General features: G+C 40.4%; 4 protein-coding genes across 5 annotated transcripts in view; 3 read left to right on the forward strand and 1 right to left on the reverse strand.

Annotated features, from left to right (window-relative positions):
• OR7D2 (olfactory receptor family 7 subfamily D member 2) overlaps window positions 1-4868 on the forward strand; it is a 36934-nt gene extending 32066 nt beyond the window's left edge. Inside the window, exons 2-3 of the mRNA XM_016197923.2 lie at window positions 1646-1733; window positions 3485-4868. Coding sequence (XP_016053409.2) covers window positions 3498-4439 — 942 coding nt within the window. The 5' untranslated portion in view covers window positions 1646-1733; window positions 3485-3497 and the 3' untranslated portion in view covers window positions 4440-4868. The remainder of the gene's footprint in view (window positions 1-1645; window positions 1734-3484) is intronic.
• The window catches only part of LOC107525686 (olfactory receptor 7D4-like), a 32616-nt gene extending 11834 nt beyond the window's left edge, over window positions 1-20782 (reverse strand). The window contains exon 1 of the mRNA XM_087816698.1: window positions 20738-20782. The gene's annotated coding sequence lies outside the window, so the exon portion shown is untranslated. The remainder of the gene's footprint in view (window positions 1-20737) is intronic.
• LOC107525687 (olfactory receptor 7D4-like) lies at window positions 15080-16736 on the forward strand. 2 transcript variants are annotated; one of them, XM_087816696.1, is made up of 3 exons: window positions 15080-16073; window positions 16230-16281; window positions 16402-16736. In XM_087816696.1, the coding sequence occupies exon 1, from the start codon at window positions 15090-15092 to the stop codon at window positions 16026-16028; it is 939 nt and encodes a 312-aa protein (XP_087672822.1). In that variant the 5' UTR covers window positions 15080-15089; the 3' UTR covers window positions 16029-16073; window positions 16230-16281; window positions 16402-16736. The 2 variants fall into 2 exon arrangements, with proteins under 2 accessions (XP_087672822.1, XP_087672821.1); XM_087816695.1 differs by having other exon boundaries at window positions 15080-16281.
• A 2962-nt stretch (window positions 20783-23744) lies between the features above and the next one.
• LOC107525756 (olfactory receptor 7E24-like) lies at window positions 23745-24912 on the forward strand. Its single transcript, XM_087816015.1, has one exon. The coding sequence runs from the start codon at window positions 23745-23747 to the stop codon at window positions 24687-24689; it is 945 nt and encodes a 314-aa protein (XP_087672141.1). The 3' UTR covers window positions 24690-24912.

Consider the following 24912-nt stretch of genomic DNA (forward strand, 5'->3'; position numbering starts at 1 on the left):
CCCTCAGTACTGTGGCCACAGGGAGATGGGCCTTTGCAGCACAGACACATTCCTGAGGTGGAATCTCTTTTTCCCAAAGCCAAATCTACAGCGATAAGAGTGAAGGAAGAGGTGTGGGGCGGGGAGGCAGAATCCACCCGGCTCCAAAGCCGCCTCCCTGGAAACAGAATTAGCACGCGTTCAGGTCTGCCACTTGCTCTGCGCCCCCAGGGAGCTGGATGGCTTCAAGAGTAGAGCATCAGAGGAACAATTTATTTAATGAGGAAAGAGGACACATCATCCCCCTGGGCCTTGAGGAGCCATAAGTACTTCCCTGGCATCCTCACCCGTAGTTCAGTGACGCCCGACGAGGGGAGACCACACTTGTGCCTCTCACAGACATGACTTTGTGACAAGCTCCATCTCTACCATTCCCTGGGTGAGTGTCTTCAGCATCCAACAGTCAGAGGAGAAAGAATTGGTACAAATATTTAAGCAGTGCCGGTGGAGTGAGTCACCTGGCCTAGCCAGTACTGTGTATGGAAAGGAATATTTAAAAAGTGGGGAGAGGGCCCTGGCCACGTAGCTCAGTTGATTAGAGCGTCATCCCGATACACCAGCGCTGTGCATTCAGTCCCAGGTCAGGGCCCACACAAGAAGCAACCGACTAATGTCCAAATAAGTGGAACAACAAGTCGATGTTATTTTATTTTCATCTCTGAAATTTATTTTCCTGGTTATATATGTCTTTTTTTATTCCATTGTTTCTGTCACCACCAGCTCCAATGGAAACTCATTCTGGAGCCAATGACTTGCTCAGTGTCAGCGCCCTGCTAAGAGCTTTTGTCCTTGTCTAGTGCAGTAGTTCTCAAAGTGTGGTTCCTGAAGCAGCAGCAGTAGCATCAGTACCCCCGCCCCCCGGGGTGCTTGTTGGAAATGCAGATTCTCAGACCCACCCAAGACCTGCTGACAGAAATTATGGGGATGAGACCCAACAATCTGTTTCAACAAGCCCTCCAGGGGATTCCGATGCCTGCTATAATTGGAGAACCTCCGCTCCAGCAAAGTATCTGCTTCCACACCCCGGCCCCATCATCATTTGAGTTTTACGAGGTTATATATACTCCTTGATTCAACAAATATGTACTGAATGCCCACTATGTGTCAGATGTTATCTATGTTGTCATTGCAATTGTGAATGGACCTACTTTCCCTCTTATTTTTCCTAGTGATTCTTTGCAGATACAAGAAAGCTAATGACACTGATTAGTCCGAATGGTGTTTAAGTTGACTTTCTTTAGTGTTCCCAAGTAGGTAATCATATCAGCAGCTGATAGTGACCAGTTTTGCTTTTGGTTTTCAACTATTACATCTGATTTACTTTTGTTTGATGGCATTCCTTTTGAATTATTAGAAACAACATTAAATAATGATAACAGCAGGCATAATTTCTCCCTGCTGCTTCTTATGAGTTTGTTTTGTTTTTTAGGGTTTAATGATGGATCTTGGATTAGCACTTGAAATTTTACTGTTCCCTTCCCATCAATGACTGTTCAATTTATTATATGCATTTATGTTGAAACTATCATTATTTCTGCATTGGTCTATTCATGCAAATACTTTTGTTATCTGACTTTCTAATATTAAATATTTTTGTGCCTTTCAGATGAACATTAATGCATAAGGGAGTATGTTATTTTTATCAAGCCGACAACTTCATCTTACTCCTTCAGATTGCTGCATTTGTAGTCCGTGTGAGTTTAGCTTGTGGATTTCTTGTTTGAGTTATGTATTATTTTTGGTTTCAACCTTCATTCAACTTTTCATGCTCTTTGAGAACAAACCACTGTGAATACCAGGATCAGTAAATGTTATAGCGTGTGATCTGAACTTGTGTAGCTTATGATTCAGTGGTGAAAGGGACAGATATTAATTAAATAATTTCATAACTAAATGCAAAAACATAACAATGACTTAGGCAATGAAGAAGAATACAGGGGGCTATAAAAGCACGGACTGGGGGGCTGTGCTTGCTGGTCAGGGAGGGTTCAGGAAGGCTTCTTTGAAGAAATGATGTCCCATATAAGAGATAAAGACAAGAATTATCACAGAAAGGCAAAGGCATGGAGGACCACCCCACCCGGAGGGCAGTGTGTACACAGGTGTGGCTGGGAGATTTTTAGGATTCCTAAGAAGTCAAAAGAGTTGGAACTGGGAGAGTGAAAGGCTAGTGTTGTGCTTAATAACATTGGGAGGTTCGAAGGAACCAGCATGTGCTGGCAAACCTGGAAAGGGCATTAAAAGAAAGAAAAATCATAGACCAGCCTCCCTTATGGACACTGAGGCAAAAATCCTCAGATGAAAGCACCTTTCAGAGCATATTTGTGTTTGTTTCTGCCTGGGGCTTAGGATATATGTCAACCAGGACCACTTGGGACTGAATTCCTGTGGCTGAGGTCTAGGTGGGTGTGAATGTGGGCTCTAACTCTGGGTAGTCGCCTCAGCTACACTGATGTTGGATGTCAGACCCTTTCTGACTTTTCATGGATGGATTTTCTTCTTTTTCTACCCTGTACTATTAGGCATTGTGTGAAAGTGTTCTTTAACTCTGAAATTTTTACATTATTTTGGGTTTAAAGAACAGTTGAAAGAATAGTTCCTATGTATATCCTTTACTGGATCCCCCAAATGTTAACATTTTTTACCACCCTCACTTTTTCTGTCTTCCTTTTGTGTGTGTGCACATGTGTGTGTGCGTGTATGTTTTCAGAACCATTTGAGAGTACCTTGCACCTCTAAATCATTGATATTCCCTAAAAACAAGGACATTTTCCTCACACAGCCTCAGTACAATGATCAAAATCAAGGAATTATCGTTGATATAATACTGTGATTACATTTATAGACGTCAGTCCTATTTTGACAATTATCCTAATACTGTGATCTAGAGCCAAAGAAAACCCAAGATCATGCGTTACATTTGGCTGACACCTCTTTAGCCGCCTTTAATCCAGAACAGTTCCTAGACTTTCTTTGAATTCGATGACGCTGACATTTTTGAATGTCCCTCAATTTGGGTTTGTCTGATGCTCCTTAGTCTTTAGATTGAAGTTCTGTGCCTTTGGCAAAAGGCCTACGTAGTGACATTGAGTCCTTTCCAGTGCCTCCTACCAGGAGGCACATGATATTGATTTGTCCCACTTTGCAGCTTCATGACCACCTGACAGGGTTGTTATGAAAGGGATGCTTAAGATAAGTGGTCAGGAATTCTGTTTTGTAGGATTCTATTTTGGTTTCATTGTTATAAAATGGTTACTTAAGATGAGTGGGGGGGAGAAGAGGCCCCATTGTTTAGGATTCCATTTATATGTGAACGGAGACCCAACTTTTAGACAAAGTGGCAGACTTTATAAATAACTTCCATGAAAGGCATAGTCAACATTTCTGTTATGTGGAAGGTGACAGTCTGTGCTAATTTGTGTTGTTCTTGCCTTTTCCTTCATAGATATTTCAACTACATGAAAGCAGGAAACAAAACAGGAATTTTCGAGTTTACCCTCCTTGGACTCTCTGAGGACCCAGAACTGCAGCCCCTCCTACTGGGGCTGTTCCTGTCCATGTACCTGGTCACCGTGCTGGGAAACCTGCTCATCATCGTCATCATCGGCTCAGACTCCCGCCTCCACACGCCCATGTACTTCTTCCTGTCCAACCTGTCCGTGGTGGACATCTGCTTCAGCACCACCATAGTCCCCAAGATGCTGGTGAGCATCCAGACAGAGAACAAGGCCATTTCCTACATGAGCTGCCTCACTCAGGTATATTTTTCCATGTTTTTTCCTATCCTGGACACTCTGCTCCTGACCGTGATGGCCTTTGACCGGTATGTGGCCATCTGTCAGCCCCTGCACTACACGGTCATCATGAACCCTCGCCTCTGCGGCTTGCTAGTTTTTATGACTTGGTTCATTGGTGTCATGACATCCCTCCTCCATATCTCTCTGATGGTGCATCTGAATTTCTGCAGAGATCTCGAAATTCCGCATTTCTTCTGTGAGCTGACACAGGTCCTCAGGTTGGCCTGCTCTGACACCTTCCTGAATAGCATATTGGTATATTTTATGACGGGTGTGCTGGGTGTGGTCCCCCTTTTGGGGATCCTATTCTCCTACTCAAGAATTACCTCTTCCATAAAGAAGATGTCCTCGTCGCAGGGAAAGCAAAAAGCATTTTCCACCTGTGGGAGTCACCTCTCAGTAGTTTCTTTATTTTATGCAACAGGCATTGGGGTTTACTTCACTTCTGCAGCGACTCACTCTTCCCAGAAAGTCTCGGTGGCCTCAGTGATGTACACTGTGGTCACCCCCATGCTGAACCCCTTCATCTACACCCTGAGGAACAAGGATGTGAAGGGGGCCCTGGGAAGGCTTCTCCACAGAGCAGCCTCTTGTCTGTGCTAGATCCATGGGCCCTGGGACTGAAGTTTAGTGAGTACTAGTGGCAAAAACTTTCATTCTAAAGTTCTTACTCTTAAGTCTCTCAAGCTGTCATTCTTTTATCCAGTCTAAGGATCTATGACTTTGCTCTCTCCTAGTTTTTAACACACATTTAAACAACTAATCTCCCAGTGATTCCTTTGATGATCTTTTTGTCCCATCTGCTGTCCAAAAATTATGTCCTTGGTCTTCTTCCTTACCTTCACACTAGTGAGTTCTAAACTTGGATTTGAAGAGAGCTTAAACTACTAGAGAGTTTAAACTACTGATTGTTCACCTTAATTTATTTCTATGTGTTTGATTATGAATTTGTGCTATTTGTGTGTGTGTATCACCAACAGTGTTTTTTTTTTTTACTGGATAAAGTATGATTAAAATACATATCAAAATACAGTTGATGTGTCAGTGCTTGTTATACGGTAAGCCTGTGCAAACTGTTCTCTGTTATCTTCCGTAATCTTTGCAATAGGGAAAATTACTGTCCCCATTTTAGAGGTGATGAAACTGAGACTCTAAGAAAGCTAAAAACAAAACAAAGCTTTCCCAAAGTTATAGAGGGATGAGGGACCAAGTGGCAAAAGCAGGATAAACCCAGAACTCTAACCCTGAGCCCATAGTCTTATCTAACAGTCTTCACCGTTTTTCACATGGATTTTGATGTTGTGTCCATGTCTTTGGTAGATTTTACTGCTGATTGACAATATTTCTAATTATCCTCTCCTATTGCATACCCATGAGAATTGCATTTCCTTTCCCTCTAAGGTAAAGGTGGCAATGTTTTTTCTGTCCAATAAAATATGAGTGCATAAAATATGAGTCCAATAAAACTGATGCATTCCTTCTAGGCTAGTATATTTAAGAGCTGGTAAATTATTCTTTAGATTCACTCTGCCTTTGATATGACTGTTGTGGAATAAGGACATCATAAGATCAAAATAGTCTAGAAAGCTGGCAAACACATGTAAGACTTTACTGGATAGTTACTCAAGTCCATATATAAATGATTTTTTAAACATAAAATCCCATAAATTCTGTTAGTGCCACAATTCATAATCTCCTTTCAATGTGATATATCTGTGATATGACATGATAATCATGACCAGAATGAGATGAAGGGGCATTTCCAGCACAGCCAGTTGCTACTCTATTTACCCAGAATATTGCTAGGTTTTCTTAGAAGGTCTACTCCTATGTACTCCTTGGAGTCCTCAGCATCTCCACATCTTGGTTCCTCTTCTATGTCCAACTTGAATAGTTCAATCAAATAGCCAAAAGTCTCAAGACTTTACATATCAACCAGCGATAGTGATGTATTTGGTGACAAAGAGAGATCAGATTATCACTAGGTTACTTTGTTTAAAGGAAAAATAATATTCAAGAAAGACTTGTCATACAGCTTAGTGTTAGTATATGTAGTATATATGTCTGTGTCTATATCTATCTATATCTATCTGTCTATCTATCTATCATCTATCTGTCATCTATCCATCCACCCATTCATACTAGATTCAGCCTAAGACATCAACATGTCTCTGAGCTCTTCTCTCTCTGTTTCTTAGTGAATGAGGAGGTTTCTGTGGAGAAAATGAAGCAGGGTGTTTCTGAGTATGCCAGTGTGCACAATGAAACATTTTCAGGAACCAAAGATGGTTCAGTGATGAAAGAAGAATCACATAGAAATATATGACTGAGAGAAGTGGAAATCATAAAAGAGTAGAGTCTTATGTGGGCATGTGTGTTTAATATTATTTAATATCATAACTTCCATAATAACTATATTGACTATATATAGTGAATAATATCATAATATAAATATTTCTTATTTTTAAAATTAACTTTACTTTTTAAAAAAATTGATTTCTACTTTTATTTTTAATTTTAATATTTACTGACTCATTCTTTTATTAGGTTTATTTTCTTAATTTTTCTAAATCTTTAAAACTCAACACTTTAAAGTGCTTGATGATAAAAAAATGTAATATATGTTAGAAAACTTGGAAAATGCAAATAAGAGATACCAAAAGAATAAAGCACAATTTACATCTTGATGCATTTACCTATCTGTGTGCACTATATGTTTACAGACAAAACATTATTTCCTGATTATCCCTTCCAGGCTGCAACTAGTTTAATAAGTATTTTCCCACCAGAGATGAGTTTGACAAATTTGATTATTGTTATATTTTAAAATATTTGTACTTTCAGAAATGAAAAGGGGAGCTTTGATTTTTTTTTCTATTCACTGTTATTTTTAGTTAAATTGCACAATGTTTAATACTAGTTGAACTATAGAATGTTCAGTTTAAAAAGACATAAGCCAGGGTGCTGGAGATTAAACCCCATTTTGTATCTTACTGGGTATATGACCTTAGGCAAGTCATCTCACTTCCCTGGACCTCAGAACCCTCTGGGGGGTTGGGGGGAGTTAGAATCACCACACCAGGTAAGCCATCCAGAGTAGCAGAGATATTACTCAAGGGTGAGGGGAATTGAGAATGCCTAGTAGAGGAGAGAGACACCGAGTGTCAGTTGTGGCTTTGAGACCATCTACAGTAGCAGGAGCTATAGTTCTTCCCACTGATCCTCCTCTTTTTAGTGCATCTCATTCACCCTCCCCTGTAAAACATGCATTGAAACCATGGAAGAGCTTCTCCCAAAACTTATACAAAAAGTTGATCTAAGTAAAGGAAATAAACAAACAAACAAGTGAGCCCACATCCAACCAAAAGGTTCTGCACAGCAAAGGAAACCATTAACAAAATAAAGCAACCTACCGAATGGGAGAAAATACTTGCAAATTATATATCTGATAAGAGGTTAATACATAAAATTTATAAAGAGCACATATAACTCAACAGCAAAATAATAAAATCCAATTAAAAATGGGAGAAAAGTGAAAAGTGTTTCCTTAAGATCCAGAACAAAACAAGAATGCCCACTTTCCCCACTTTTATTCAATGTAGTATTGGAAGTCTTTACCACAGCAATCACACAAGAAAAAGAAATAAAACACATCCAAATTGGAAAGAAAGAAGTAAAATTGTCATTATTTTCAAATGAATATTTAGTACTATATAGGGAGAACCCTAAAGATTTTACACAAAAAAAAGTATTAGAACTGCTAAATTAATTTAGTAAAATAGCAGGATATAAAGTTAATATTCAAAACTCAGTTGCATATTTATACACCAATAATGAGCTATCAGAGAAATTAAGAAAACAATCCTATTTACAATTGCATCAAAAAATAATAAAATACCTAGGAATAAATTTAACCAAGGAGGTAAAAAGCCTGTACTTGGGAAACTATAACAAATTAAAGAAAGAAATTGAAGCCCAGCTGGGCGTGGCTCAGCGGTTGAGCGTAGACCTGGGATCCAGGCGATTGGGGTTCGATTCCCAGTCAGGGCACATGCCCGGATTGTGGGCTCGATCAATGACTCTCTCATCATTGATGTTTCTATCTCTCTCTCTCCCTCTCCTTTCCTCTCTCTGAAATCAATAAAGATATATTAAAAAAAGAAAGAAAGAAAGAAAGAGAGAGAGAGAGAGAGAGAGAGAGAGAGAAAGAAGAAAGAAAGAAAGAAAGAAAGAAAGAAAGAAAGAAAGAAAGAAAGAAAGAAAGAAAGAAAGAAAGAAAGAAAGAAAGAAAGAGAAAGAAAGAAAGAAAGAAGTTGAAGAAGATAGAAATAAAGGGAAGCATATTTCGTGCTCATGGATAGGAAGAATTAACAACATTAAAATTCCCATACTACCCAAAGCCATCTACAGATTCAATGCAATCCCAATCAAAATATCAATGGCATTTTTCACAGAACTAGAACAAATAATTCTAAAATTTATATGGAACTACAAAAGACCTGAATAAGCCACAGCAATCTTGAGAAAGAACAAAGTTAGAAGTATCACAATACCTGATATGAAACTATACTACAAGGCCATGGTAATCAAAACAACATGGTACTGACATAATAGCAGGCCCATAGATCAATGAAACACAATAGAAGTCCCAGAAACAAACCCATGCCTGCATGGTGAGTTAATCTCTAACAAAGGATGCAATAATATATAACTGGGTAAATAAAGTCTACTCAATAAATAGCATGGGAAAACTGGACAGATACGTGCAAAAAAAAAAAAAAAACAAAAACGAAACTAGACCACCTTCTTACACCATATTCAAGAATAAACTCAAAATGGATTAAAGACTTAAAGGTAAGACCCAAAACCATAATACTCCCAGAAGACAACACACAAAGTAAAGCCTCTGACATTGCTCCTAGTAATATTGTTCCTGATATATCTCCTTGGGCAAGGGAAACAAAAGAAGAAAATAAACAAATGAGACTACAACAAACTAAAAAGTTTTTACACAGCAAAGGAAACAATCAACAAACAAAAAGAAAACCTACTGATTGGGATATTTGCCAATGATACATCCAATATGAGGTTAATATACAAAATTTATAAAGAATTCATACAGCTTAACACCAAAAAACACCAAACAATACAAATTAAATAATTAAATAGACATTTCTCCAAAGAGGACATACAGATAGATAAACGGATGCTCAACATCACTAATCACTAGAGAAGTGCATATTAAAACCACAATGAGATTTCACTTCACTCTTGTCAGAATGGCTATCATCAATAAATCAACAAACAAGTGTTGCCAAGAATATGGAGAAAAGGGAAACTTCATGCACAATTTGTAAGATTGCAAATTGTTGCAGCCGCTATGGGAAACAGTGTGAAAGTTTCTCAAAAAATTAAAAAGAAAGCTACTTGATGATCCAACAATTCCACTTCTGTGTATTTATCTGAAGAAATCTAAAACACTCATTTGAAAAGATATATGCACCCCTATGTTCATTGCAGCATTATTTACAATAGCCAAGCTATGAAAGCTACCTAAGTGCCCATCAATAGATGATTGGATGAAGAAGTGGTACACATATACAATGGAATATTACGGAGACATAAAAAAGAATAAAATCTTACCATTTGCTGGACCTAAAGGGTATTACGCTAAGTGAAATAAGCCAGTCAGAGAAAGAAAAATACCATATGATTTCACTTACACGTGGGATCTAAAGGACAAAATAAAGCAACAAAGGAGAAACAGACTCAGAGATACAGGGAACAAACTGATGGTTGCCAGATGGGACATTTGTGAGGCTGGGTGAAAAGAGTGATGGGATTAAGAAGTACAAATTGGGCTTGGAGTGGCTCAGTTCATTAAGTATTGTCCTGTGCACTAAAAGGTTCAATTCCCAGCCAGGGCACATACCTAGGTTTCGGGTTTGATCCCTGGTCCAGGCAACCAATTAATGTTTCTCTCTCTCTCTCTCTCTCTCTCTCTCGCTCTCTCTCTCTCTCCCTTCCTCCTTCTCTCCCTCGCTCCCCTTCTCCCTTCTTCTCTCTAAGCATATCCTAGATGAAGATTTTAAAAAAGTACCAATTGGTAGTTACAAAATAGTTACAGTAATATAAAGAACAGCATAGGGATAATAGTCAATAATATTGTAATAATTATGTATGGTGCCAGGTTGGTACTAAACCGATCAGGGAAAATCACTTCATAAATCATATAAACGTCTCACTGGCTGAAGACATTTGCATTCACCACTGTGTCTGCATTCAGGTTGCTCCTGAGCTGTTCCCACCCACATACTGAGAACAGCAGGCTGCCAGTGCATGCCCATTGCCATGGTCACACAATGACACTGGTGACCAGGATCAGCTACCCCTGACAGAATGGTGACTCCTCTTCTTGGCATAAAGGACCTGAATTGCCAGGCAGCAGTACAGCTTGAAGTTCACTGGGACTTTTGCCTTGTGTCTGGAAGTGTCTCTCTTTAGGAGTCAAGACCTCTTGGCTTGCACACACCAGAGTTGTGGAGATCTGAAGCGCAAGCTTCCCAAGTGGCTCAACGGAAGTGTCATTAGAAAGGGCCACTCTACTTCCAACCCTTGATTTATGGACCCATGTATTCTATAAATCGAACATCCAGCGCACTATGATTGTCAGGACTTAGAGCGGGTGCTGCATCCTGGGGACTATGGGGTCAGCACCTCCTGTGCACTCAAAGGCCTGCACTAAGTTGGGTCATTCTCTTTCACACTAACCTGTTCCTGTATCTTCCATTTTTCTTAAACCCTCTCACGTTCCACACTCTCTTTACACTATGCTTTATACTCCCTCCTCCCCTTTCTCCACAAATCTGATAGGTGCTTTATATTTGTCACCTCTATGTCCCCAACCCTCACTCTGCAACCCTTCTACCTGGATGGTTTCTGTCTCTACCCCTCTATTTACAGGTAATGAGTAGAGCCCTGGTTGATGTCAACAGAGGGTCCATGTCACCAACAATGTCAAGAATATTTTTTAGCCCTCATTTGCTTGGTCCTTTCAACAGAACCAAATGATTTAACAAATCTGCTTTTTGTATAAAAGGACCTTTGCCTCCATGACACTGTGGACACCAAGTGATCCATGAAATCTCCAAAGGTTCCTCAAGGAAAGAACATCACAGAAAGTTGGTTTCTGAGGCAAGGAAACATCCCTTGGGAGACACCTTGTCACTTTCAAGTCAAACCAAAGAAAGAAGTGTTTCTCCTTGGAGGAAATAAATTTATCTGCCCCCTTTGATGCTCGTGCAGACACATCCGATGAAATTTTTCCATTCTGTTATCTTAGCGCCCCATGAGATCTGAGTTGTTTGGAGAGTGAGAAGATAATAGGACAGTCTATTTAATGAGGAGCTCTGAGAATTCAACCCTTGAGACCCTGGAAACTGTCCACGTGCTCCTGTTTTCCCTTTCCTTAATTCTCTGATCCCAGCCAAATAAAAACTCAGTTGGGCTTCCCAGGGACAGACCTTGGAGAACAGAAAGGTTCAGTGACATTCTTCAGAGAGGGTCACTGTATTCCAGTGAGGGCTGGTGGAATGACAAGGAAATGAGGCCAAGTGGGTACCGGTTTTGCCTCTGGAATAGCTAGACTGGGACAGGCCTGTCTTACATAGTTTACAGCAATGAAGTCCGGTACTTTGAAGGTACTTTAGTCTCCACTGAAACGTGTCTTTTCCACCCTTTGCTCTGTTTCCTTCTTTCTCTTTTCGGAAATTAAGGATCTCTACAGTGAGAATTGTTTTCCAGAGAATCTCCACCTCTTTTCTACTCTTTCCTGTAATTGTAGCCTCTTCCTGATTTCTGTGCTCAACAATTTATTAACTACTCACTAGAGGTCGTCTATGCATGAGATATTGTCTATGTTGTTCCTAATGTGATTGGAGTTTCTTTATTATATTTCCTACTGATTTTGCAGCAAATATGACTCACTGATAGCACTTATATTTCTATATTGATATTATTATTGTTTCACCTTAGTATCCACAATTTTACCTACAAATAATATAATTATTTCTGATGCTCGGTACTCAGGTGAATTTGCATTCCTTATCTTACCCATCTCTTTAAATGTTCAGCAGAATATCAAATGATTGAAGTTGGAGTTGACTACATTGGTCTGTTCATGAATTTAACACATATGTTATAGTGAGTTAATGTAAGATATTCTGTTGTCTGCAGTTTTAAAACAGCTGTTCTTTTTTACAAATTGCCATTGGTTTCCTCATTTAGCAAGAGGAAACCAATTATATGATGAGCTTGAAGATTTCTCTTTTGTGTTATAGTTGACACTTTGGCCTCAAATTTTATTATCTGTCTAACACGGGTACCTACTGTGTGCCAGGCACCAGATAGGTCCCTGAAACAACAATGGTGAGCAGAAATAATTACAACTTCTAACCCACAAATGAACATAAAATTACAACAACGAGAGGCACTTGAAGGAATAGTACATGGAGCTCAAACTGTGGGCCTTGCCCACTCTGTCCCTCCCGACCCCCATTATCTGTTCTCCATCTCACTGGTCTCTCAAATCCCTTCTGTTACCAAGCTCAGCGACCCAAGTGCAACTGATTATTCTGTTCTCTTAACCCCAAATGCTTGCCCTTTTAAAATTTCTCCTCATTCACAATTACCCATCCTTCCTCTCTCAGCTCAAGAATTCATATTTCAGAGAACCCTTTTCTTTTATTACTATTTTTTAATTTTTTAAAAATTTATCTGTCTTTATTGTTGAGGATATTACAGATGCCCCCCATTCCTCCCCTCCATTGCCCTGCTCCACAAAGAAGTCTTTTCTACCAACCCCCCAGATTAAATAGGTCCTCAGTGATTTTTTTTCTCTCCTTAATTAACATTCTCTAGACGTTAGTAATAGAGAATCTTTTGTTTTATCGTTGAGAATGTAAACACTTTACTGTCTTTTTAAAATTAAATTTATTGGGATTACCTTGGTTAATAACATTGCATAAGTTCAGGTGCAAGGATTTATATAAACACATCATCTGTGTGTCCATCGTGTGCTCCCCACCCAGAGGCCAGTCTCCATCCATCGCCCTACGCTTGGCCCTTCACCCGCCACCCTCCCCGCCCCCTCCCCTTGTCACCACCATTCTGTCGTCTGGGTCTGTGAGTTTGTCTTGTTTGCTCATTTGTTGATTTCAGTTTTCTATCCGACGTATGAGTGAAATCAGGTGATTCTTGTTCTTTTCCGTCTTATTTCCCTCAGCATGATGCTCTCAGGGTCCATCCATGTTGTCCAAACGGCAGCATTTCGTCCTTTTAGTGGCTGAGTAATATTCCATAGTGTACATGCACCACATCTTCTCTACCCAATCACCCGTTAAAGGACACTTAGGTTGTTTCCATGTCTTGGTTATTGTGAATAATGCTGCAATAAACATGAGGGTACATACATGTATCTTTTTACAAATAAGTGCTTTCAAAATTTTTACGTAGATATCCAGAAGAGGAATTACTGGGTGATAAAGTAATCTATTCTTAATTTTTTGATGAACCTTCCTACTGTTTTCCACAGAGGCTGCACCAATTTTCATTCCCACTAGGGTTCCCTTTTCTCTACATTTTCTCAAAAACTTATTTCTTGTCTTATTGCTAATAGCCATTGTAACAGGTATGAGATGGTATCTCATTGTGGATTTTATTTGCGTTTCCCCTATAGCTAGTGAAGTTGAGCATTTTTTCATAGGTCTGTTGACCATCTGTATGTCTTCTTGGGAAAGTGTCTATTTGGGTTCTCTGCCTATTTTTTAATTGAAATTTTTGTTTTCTTGTTGTTGAGTTGTATGAGTTCTTTACATATTTTTTATATTAGCCCCTTATTGGAAGTATTGTTTGCAAATATCTTCTCCCATTTGGCTTGTTGCCTTTTTATTTTCAAATCTTAAATTTGTCTTTCAGTTTTTTAAATGATTTCATGTATAGACACTTTGAATATTTTAAATAAAATATATTAATTTTTTTCAGTTCATGCCACTGATTTTAATACAACACACTGACACTTGAGAGCAGGTACACATACGCACATGCCCACACACCTGCTTTCTGTTTTATTGTAATGGTAGTGTGCTTCTGTTTCCCCCTATTATTTATGTAGTCAATGTGCATCTTCCTGTTCTTGGAAGAACCCACTTGGCAGGAAGTCTCTGAAAGGGGGAGCCATAAGGATCTTCATTAATTGGAAGTGCTGGGTGGTGATAAAAAACAAACAAACAGGCCTCTTGTGTTTATAATGATGGCTGCTCCTGATTAAGATAAATACAAAAATGATGACCATGCAAGACAGATTTATGGTGATGTTAAGAACAGAAGTTAACTTTTATCATGTCTACTATATGCCATAGGAACTACACTAGAAATATTATATGCATAATCTCATTTAATCACTCATCTGTCCTACAATGTAGGGAATATTCACTACTCCCATGGTGGAGGTGCGGTATCAGCAGCTAAATGAGATTAAATAACTTCATCAAGGTCACAGAGGTGTGACAGGGTGGACCAAATTCTATTCCAGGAAGTCTGACTCAAGATCCTCCTTTCTAAATCACAGCTCTATACTGTACTTTGGAGGAGTTATATGTCAAAAATAATTGTAATGAAAAGAATAGACCAATAATGATAATAGCCATAATTTATTGAGATCTTACTGTGATTAAAGGCATTTTCATACCTCACAAAGATGGTAATAGCAGTAACCACATTTTTAGAAAGAAACACAATAAGGTACATGGAGAGTTAACTGTGACATCAATATAAAGCATCAGGTCACAGAATTAAGGCTGTTTAAGTTGAAGTCACATATTTTACTCACTATTATGAAATGAAAGTGGTATTGAGATTATCAAAGAAAATACTTCAAATGTCTTCAGTTCTTTTGGAAGGCTTGTATGAAAGAAATTGGTTTATGTCCATAGCTTACAATAAGAGAATTAGAACCTTTGAATTGAAGATAAAAAGAAAAAGATTTCTGCTAAATCAAAGAAAGTCTGAATAATTACACAATTTAAAATAAAATTGGGTTACCATTTAAATGAGTGTATCACTGGCATTGGAATGACTACTGGGTCATGAAAGAGGTCCATGCAAAGGTGGTATCAAAAAGTGGTGACTGAGATGCCATTCAGCTGTTTACTAAATGTTGCTTTTTCCTCCTTGTTTAGAATACACACCAGCTGCATGGACGCAGAAAACCACACAGCAGTGTCCGAATTCCTCCTCCTGGGTCTCTTGGATGATCCTAAACTGCAGCCCCTCTTCTGTGGAGTGTTTCTGTCCATGTACCTGGTCACTGTGCTGGGAAACCTGCTCATCATGCTGGCCATCAGCTCTGACTCCTGCCTCCACACCCCCATGTACTTCTTCTTGTCCAACCTGTCCTTTGTTGACATCTGCTTCACCTCCACCACCGTCCCAAAGATGCTGGTGAACATCCAGGCACAGAGCAAAGCCATCTCCTACATTGGGTGCCTCACTCAGGTGTATTTTTTTACAGTTTTTGCTGGAATGGACAACTTTCTCCTGACCCTGATGGCCTATGACCGGTATGTGGCCATCTGCCACCCCCTGCACTACACAGTCATCATGAACCCCCGGCTCTGTGGCTCCCTGGTTCTGATGTCTTGGTTCATAATTTTCTGGGTCTCCCTGGTTCATATTCTACTAATGAGGTGGCTAACCTTCAGTATAGACACTGAAATTCCACATTTTTTCTGTGAACTGGCTCAGATTCTCAAGGTGGCCTGCTCTGACACACTCATCAATAACATCTTCTTGTATGTGACTACTTCTCTACTGGGTGTGTTTCCTCTCACTGGGATTCTCTTTTCTTACTGTAAGATTGTCTCCTCTTTAATGAGAATGTCCTCTGCAGTGGGAAAATATAAAGCATTTTCCACCTGTGGGTCTCACCTCTCTGTGGTCTCCTTGTTCTATGGGACAGGCCTGGGGGTCTACCTCAGCTCTGCTCTGACCCATTCTACCCTACAAAACTCAGTTGCCTCAGTTATGTACACTGTGGTCACCCCCATGCTGAACCCCTTCATCTACAGCCTGAGGAACAAGGATGTGAAGGGGGCGTTGGGAAGGCTCCTCAACCGAGCAGCTTCTTGTCCATGATGGATCACTGGCCTCAGAACTAAGTGTACACTGTGGGCCCCAAAGGTGAATGTTGCTAATTTAAGTATGCGGTTCCTTTTCTCCCATAAAAGACAGGCTTGATTTCTTCTATTTCCACATATCATTTCTCTTTGTTTGTATTTGTATTTGTTTCTTCTCAGCTACTTCCTCTGAAATTCCTTTTTGACTTTTCTTCCCTAGATGCTGTCCACAGTGTTCCATGTTTGGCCAGCGTTCTTGAGCTATTGTTAAGGTTTGTAACTTTAAATTTAAAGCACTTATCGTATCAAGTGCTGATTTAGTTTCCCAAAATGTTGTCCTCATACCTTCCTCATCTTCACCTTAATTTTGTTGTATGCTTATTTTTTTCCAGAAGAGTGGAATAAAAATCATACAGTAATCAGAAGAAAGTGTTTAAAATATCAGGACTCTACTTGTTTCTTCTCATGAGTGACTTAATTTCATCTTAAAAACATTTATTTGAGATATTTCCTCTCATTCACTTCACTTTTCAAAAGAAGAGGCTGAGATTGAGTTGGACTATAGCCAAGCAAGCTGAATTTGCTCTCCTACCTTTCACAAGAACAGTGATGTGATTTTCAGCTTCAATCTAGATTTGAAAGATGGTTCCTTCAGATGACCTACAGGAATTTACTCCCTCAGAAACTGAGATGTGTCATGCTTTGTGATCCTTTCCCCATCCATCTTCCTTCCTTTCCTTTTTAATTTCACATACATTTCCCGTTATTGCAATTTTGAGATATACCCGCTAAGATTCAAAACCATGTAATAATGAATACAGTAGAATAAGACTTCTTTTCTCACATTATTTAATTTTTTTCTGGAACTCTGTGGTGGTACATCAAGAATAATGGTGACACATTTGTGGAACATGTTTAGAACTTAATTCACTTTGGGGGAAGCAGTAATCAAAAACCTCCCAACAAACGAAAGTCCTAGTCCAACTGACTTCACAGGTGAATTTTACCAAACATTCAAAGAAGAACTAACACCTATCTTTTTCAAACTATTCCAAAAGATGCAAGAAGAGGGAAGGTTTTCAAGCTCATTTTATGAAATGAACATTATCTTAATTCCAAAACCAGATAAAGACAATACAAAGAAAGAAAATTATAGCCAATATCCCTGGTGAACATAGATGCTAAAATTTTCAACAAAATAGAACCAAACCTAATCCAGCAATACATTAAAATGTTCATGTACCATGATCAAGTGGGACTTATTCCAGGGATGCAAGCCTGGTACAATATCTGCAAATCAATAAATGTGATACAAAATGAGGTATAAAAAGCACATGATCATATCAATAGGTACAGAAAATAACATTTGATAAAATACAACACTCATTTATGATAAAAACTCTGAGCAAAGAGGGAATAGAGGGACTATACCTCAACACAATAAAGGCCATAGATGACAAATCCACAGCCAAAATCATGCTCAACAGACAAAAACTAAAAGTGTTTCCCTTAAGATCAGGAACAAGGGAAGGATGTCCACTTTCACCACTCTTATTCAACCTAGTACTGGAAATCCTAGTCCCAGCAATCAGGCAAGTAGAAGAAATAAAAGGTATATTAATTAGGGGGGGGGAACCACAAGTAACACTGCCATTATTTGCCGATGACTTGATACTATATATACAGAACCCTAAAGATTCCACCAAAAAAAAAAAACGCTACTAGAACTGATAAATACAGTAAATTAGTAAGACACAAAATAAATATCCAGAAATCAGTTGCATTTTTATACACCAATAATGAACTATCAGAAAGGAAAACTAAGAAAACAACCCCATTTATAATGGCATCACAAAAATAAAACAAAATCCCTAGGAATAAATTTAACCAAGGATGGAAAAGACCTGTACTCAGAAAATTATAAGACACTGAAGACATCGAAGAAGATACCAATGAGTGGAAGTATACACCATGTTCATGGACGAGAAGGATTAACATCACTAAAATGTCCATACTACCAAAAGCAATCTATAAATTCAACACAATTCCTATCAAGATACCAATGGCATATTTCACAGAACTAGAACAAATATTTCAAAAATTTATATGGAACCACAAAGGACAATGAACAGCAACAGTGATCTTCAGAAAGAGGAACAAAGTTAAAGGAATCACACTACCTGATATCAAACTATACTACAAGGCCATAGTAACTAAAATACCATGGAACTGGCATAAAAAGAGACATAAAGATCAATGGAACAGAATAAAGAGTCCAGAAGTAAGCTCATGCCTTTATGGTCAATTAATATTTGGCAAAGAAGGCAAGAACATACAACAGAATAAAGACAGTCAATAAATGGTGCTGGGAAAATTGGACGGATATGGGCAAAAAAATGAAACTAGACCACTTTCTTACACCACGCACAGAATAAACTCAAAATGGATTAAAGAGTTTAATGTCAGACTCAAAATCACAAAAATCTTAGGAAAAAACATAGGCAGTAAAGTCTTTGACATTACTCAGAGCAATATTTTTTCTGATATATCTCCTCGGGCAAGGGAAACAAGAGAAAAAATAAACAAAAGAGACAACATCAAACTAAAAAGTTTTTGCACAGCCAAGGACACCATCAAGAAAATGAAAAGAAAACCCACTAAATGGGAGAACATATTCGCCAATGATACATCTGATAAGAGTTCATATCCAAAATTTATAGACAACTTATACAACTCAATACCAAAAAAAGCAAACAATCCAATTGAAAAATGGGCAGAGGACCTGAATAGGCACTTCTCCAAAGAGCACATACAGATGGCCAATAGGCAAGAAAAGATGCTCAAGGTCACTAATCATCAGGCAAATGCAAATCAAAACCACAAGATATCACCTCACACCTGTCAGAATGGCTACCATGAATAAATCATCAAGCAGTAAGTGTTGGGGAAGATGTGGAGAAAGGGGAACCCTCGTGCACGGATGGTGGGAATACAGACTGGTGCAACCACTGTGGAAAGCAGCGTAGTTACCTCAAAACATTAAAAATGGAGCTGCCTTATGGCCGAGTGGTTCCACTTCTGGGAATGTATTTGAACACTGATTCAAAAGATTCTATGCACCCCTGTGTTCACTGCAGCTTTATTTACAGTAGCCAAGACTTGGTAGCAGCCCACCTGCCTATTATGAAATGAGCGGATGAAAAAGCAGTGGCACATTTACACAATGAAATACTACTCAGGGGGAATCTTACCTCTTGTGATGTCATGGATGGACCTGGAGAGTATTTTATTTAGTTATTTTTTTCTTTTTTTGTTGTTTTTATAATTTTCTTTGTACCTGGAGAGTATTATGTTAACTGAAATAGGCCAGTCAGAGAAAGACAAGTGCCACATGATTTCACTTATATGTGGAACGTAATGAACAAAATAAACTAACAAACAAAATAAAAACAAACTCAGAGATACAAAGAACAGACTAGAGGGGAAGGAGGTCAGGGGGTTGCGTAAAAAGGTGAAGCGATTAAGAAAAAAGCCCCTCACAGACACGGACAACAGTATGGTGATTCCCAGAGGGAAAGAAGGGATGAGGGGAGGTGGAAGAGGGTAGAAGGTCCTGGGATGAATGGTGATAGCAGGACACTTGACTTTGGGTAGTGAACACACAATGTAATATACAGATGATGTATTATAGAATTGTACACCTGAAACCTAAATAATTTTATTAACCAATGTCACTCCCATAAACTCAACTAAAAACAAAAAAAGACAAGTTGACTGCAGCCTTACATTTAGAACACAGATGTATGTGAACCCCGCTCTAGAATTTAAGAAAATTATCAATTGGGTATATCAGAACTGGGGATTACCTAATGTAACAACACACATAAATTCTACGGAAAAAGTGGAACTTTGGTTATCTTTCAAAATAACAGAAGAAAAACCACATGTCTTAACACATACAATCCGAAACCCCAAAGCAGGACTATACAATAAAAAAGAGGGTATTTCTCCTTAGAGACATAAATATTAAATCAGAAAATAGAAACTATATCATATTCTTAATATAGAGGGCGTAATTATCCCTACATAGACTGAATTATCCCTACAATTCAGTGAATGTGCAGACATACAAGTTACACATTACTTTTTTCAACTGAAAAAAGAATTGCTTGAATCTATAAACTTCCTGCAACTTGGAAGTGAAGCGGGGAGTGCAGCGGCCGTTCTCCCGAGAAAGGGAGGCCCAGCCCTCCGAAAGGACACCCCCCCCCGCCCCCCGTCCTCTTGTGGAACAGCAGCCGGTCCTCAGGGAGCCGGCTGGCAGGCCGCTGGCTCGGTCCAGCTCCGCGGGCGCCCGGGCCGCGAGGGGCAGGTGCCGGCCGCGCCCCAGCCCTTGGGGTCCCCTCGCCCGGCCCCTCCCCTGAGCCGCCCCGGCTGGGCGGCCCCGGGAGCCCCGCGCCCAGCTGCCCGCCGCCCCCCGGGTGCAGCCCGAGCCCGCGCCGCGCCCGGCGGGACGGGGACGGTGGGTTCCCGCGCCCCGGCCGCCCTGCCGCGGACAGAGCTGCCGGCGAGGGCCGTGGGGCCGGGGGCGGGGGGCATTTCTCTGTCCCGTCGTTAGGACACACAGGGAGCGGGGCAAACACCCGGGGCGGCACCAGCATGGGAAGTTCAGATGCTCGGCCGCATACAGGCAGATTCTGATTTCTCGGGGAAGCAACTGCCACTCACCTCACCCCCAGGGCCACACGCTCGGGCGGAGGACAGCCCGCCGGGGACGCTGAGCAGGCCCCGCCCAGGCCCCTCCCCCCCGCCCCCGCCCCCGCCCCCGCCCCCGCCCCCGCCCCCGCCCCCGCCCGGCAGGAGGTGGCGCTGCTGCGCGCGCCGCTGCCGCGGGCTCGGAGAAACCCGTCGCCTTCCAGTTCCCAGAACCGACAACGCTTAAATATGAAGAAACCTTGTGGAGATTTGCACCGAAAGGAAAAAATTAAAAAGGGGGGAAGAGAAAGGGAAGTGAATCTTGCTGTGCGGCCTGAGGCACTTCAGGGTTCCCACGCATTCCCTGAGCGAACTGCCTGGGACAGGACGGGCTTCTACCTGTCCCTGCCCTGCGCGAGGGTAAGACGCCCTTCGGCTTTCCTGGGACTGCTTCTCCTCAACAAGCCCACTCTGTCCGTGTGATTCAGGGACCGCGACTGAGCGTTTGTCAAGGGCAAACCTCTGCCGGGTGCCACTCGGTTCCCAGAGACGGGGGTCCTCACATTGCTAAGTGGGGGATGCGGCACAGAGGTGGAAAGACTGACACACACTTCACAGCTAGTGGGTGAAAGCTGGGGACTCAGGCAGAGGTCCCCTGATCTCAGCCCGGGCTCTGTCCCTACACCAGGGCCCAGCGATTGTTCCGTGACAAATGGGGCACAACCACCAAGTCCTTCTCATGGGACTGGGCGAGTTCATCTGTGAATTAGCAAAATGCGCCAAGTGGTTTGCACGGACCTTTATTGCATGAGTGTTGCGGATCGCAGGGTTTTCTATGAATAGTCACGCATTTTCCAGCACATTTTGTAAACATGAGATTGGAAACATCATTCCCTATACAAGATAGGCATTTTCATGTGGCTCTCTCATGCAAAGACTATTGCTAGTAGGACTTCAGGGACCTTTCTAATTTTATACCTTGGCAGTCAGAGCATGTAGTTGATTTTGTCTGATTTTTCTATTGGGAAAACAAGTATAGCTAATTAATAGTCAAATGGCACATATATCAATTTTTATAATTCAATCAATTGTTTTTGGATATATCTTTAGAAAATTCTCACTTGTGTGATATAGAGGGGGCTTATGAATTTTCCTAGCACTGTTATAATAAAAAATAGGAGAATAAAATGAAGTTTATCCCTCAGGTAATACTAAGCATCATTTAAAGTGCTGAACTTGATGTATGTATTTCAGAGAGACTGGATACACAATTCCGTGGTAAATGAGAACTCTGGGAACAGTATGTGTAGCATGAGGGTGTGTAGGTAAGTTTTCAAGAAAACTGGTTATGAATACATAACTCAATGCTAATATTATGAAAATATTGAAAGGAAAATGCATCTGCCAAATTCATGATAGTGTTTGCCTTTGGACAACTCAAGTGCAGGGGAAGATCATGCAGGGATAGACAATACCCTCAAGTTTTATCAATAATAAATATTAATTCTATAGCACATATTAAATATTCATAGTTTAATATGGGTAGTGGGTAAATGGTATTGATAATAATTGATAACATTAATACAACATTTAGTAATAGCTTGGCAATGGTTCCCTACACTAGCTATATGTGTGGAAATTCTGATTTAACTGGTTCTAGGTTATGACCGGCCCATCATTAAATTTTAAAAGATGGATAGATAATTATAATGATCAACTAGCACACTGATAACCAAAGTTTAAGTATTTTATATTTATTACTTTATTTCTTACAGCAACCCTATAAGGTCAGTTCAATTAATATACCCTTTTAACAGATGAGCAAACCACAAAGGTGTTTGTAATAGCAGTCTATTTTCCCTTTTGATTTTCCCCAAATTACATCATTTTTTTAAATGCAAAAATAGTTTATGATGATGTAGTTTATGTAAAGTTAGGTAGTATTTACAAAATATAAGTGATCAGCTACATACGTTTGAATCTAGCATGTCACACAAAGGAATAAATATTTTGACAAAATAATACTTCACTAATTGCATCATGTGTTGACCTGTCAAGACAAATGCCCTGAATTGCCTTCAGGGGGCTGATTTAGTAGAAATGCAGTCCCTCTGTAAGGATGAATTGACTTGGAAAGCTGTTAAGCTGGCATAAGAAGAGCAACTTAAGGTTTGAGGCCTGGTGTTGGTCCAAAATTTCTCAGTGGTGAGTTGGTTTTGATGAGAAATCAACCCTTCACAAAAGTTTGTGATTAAAGACAAATTTAAGAAGTTTAGCAATCTACTCTGAACCAAAACAGTAAAATGCAAGCTCAACCTCAATGTTTCTGAGATTGTGTATCAGTGATAGAAAATAACCTTTCAAAAAAGAACAGTAAGTAAAGAGTATTCATGAAAATTAGTTATTTAATCATTGGTGCATTGTAAGTTAATACCATCTTCAGGGACGGTGACGCTGTATGATTTTGTGCATTTAACAAAAACATATTTTCACAATGTGAAGTCCATCAAGACCAAATGTTGATATATTTGAGTTATATTTCAAGGGACTTTGACCATTTTATTTTAAGTTAGAATACATTTACTGTGGTTTTAGCTCTTCTAGACTACATTCTAAATTAAGGAAATTTCCTATTCTGCATTTGAGTGAGGTAAATACATTTAACTCCTTCTTAGTGTCGTTCAAGTAAAATAATTTTTGTCTTAGAAAAGAATGTTTCTCATTCCATATTTTTCCTTCAAAACTAGAAGGCTGATATTTTACTCTGCTCATGGGTTTGTTGTCTCAAAATATCCTTTCTCCTCTAATATTCTTTGAGCCCGTTTCTATGAAGTGGGTGCCCATAGAAACAGGTGAACAGCCCAGCCGTCAGCAGGAAAGAGTTCTAAAGAGTCCCCCGCTGAGAAATGTTGCAGAAGGTAATGAGCAGGGAGGGTGCGTGGTCCTCAAGTGTAAATACTTTATTTGTGAATGGCTTGAATCCAAAAAATGGACGCCTCTCTCCTTGTTTCATTTATGTAACACTCTCTTCCTTTTCAAAATGTGTCCTCTCTGCCTAGAACCACAGAACCGAACAGGCGACTCAGAATTCCTCCTCCTGGGCCTCTCGGGCGACCCCGACCTGCAGCCTCTTCTCTTTGGGCTGTTCCTGTCCGCGTACCTGGTGACCGTGCTCGGGAACCTGCTCCTCATCCTGGCTGTCATCGCTGACTCCCGCCTGCACACGCCCATGTACTTCCTCCTGTCCAGCTTGTCCCTGAGTGACATCAGCTTCAGCACCACTACAGTTCCCAAGATGCTGGCGAACCTCCAGACACACAGCAAATCCATCACCTACGCAGGCTGCCTGACTCAGGTCACAGTTTTTCCTCTTTTTGCATGTTTGGACAGTCTTCTCCTGGCCGTGATGGCCTATGACCGGTTGGTGGCCATCTGTCAGCCCCTGCACTACACGGTCATCATGAACCCCCGCCTCTGTGGCCTGTTGGTCCTGCTGTCATTTTTCATCAGCCTTCTGGACTCCCAGCTGCACTACTTGATGGTGTCCCAACTTACCTTCTGTGCAGATGTGGAAATCCCTCATTTCTTCTGTGACCCTTCTCAGCTCTTCAGCCTTGCCTGTTCTGACACCTCCACCGATAACATATTGATCTACTTTATTGGTGCCGTCTTTGGTGGTGTTCCACTCTCAGGGATCCTTTTCTCTTACTATAAAATAGTGTCCTCCGTTCTGAGGGCCCCACTGTCAGGTTCAAAATATAAAGCCTTCTCAACCTGTGGCTCTCACTTGTCAGTTGTTTGCCTATTTTATGGAACAGGCCTTGGGGTGTACCTCAGTTCAGTGGTCTCATCTTCCCCGTGGAAGGACGCGGTGGCCTCGGTGATGTACACTGTGGTCACCCCCATGCTGAACCCCTTCATCTACAGCCTGAGGAACAGAGACCTCAAGAGGGCGCTGGGGAGGGTGATCAGAAGAATGGCCTAATCTCATTACCTGGGCCATCATTTTTGGTTCATAGGACTGGAAAAGGCGGCAAAATCTCACATGGGCACCAAGAATTTCTGACTCTGCAGTCACATGGTATATATGTACCTAAATGGCTCTCTGCTTTCTGTGTACACAATTTTCCCTCTTAGCACAGCTGTGATGGAATTGGGAGATTATTTTGGACTCCTACTTAAGTCACAGCCCCTCCAGGATCATGCAC

Source organism: Miniopterus natalensis, chromosome 4 (assembly GCF_054644295.1).
Source record: "Miniopterus natalensis isolate mMinNat1 chromosome 4, mMinNat1.hap1, whole genome shotgun sequence".
Taxonomy (NCBI): domain Eukaryota; kingdom Metazoa; phylum Chordata; class Mammalia; order Chiroptera; family Miniopteridae; genus Miniopterus; species Miniopterus natalensis.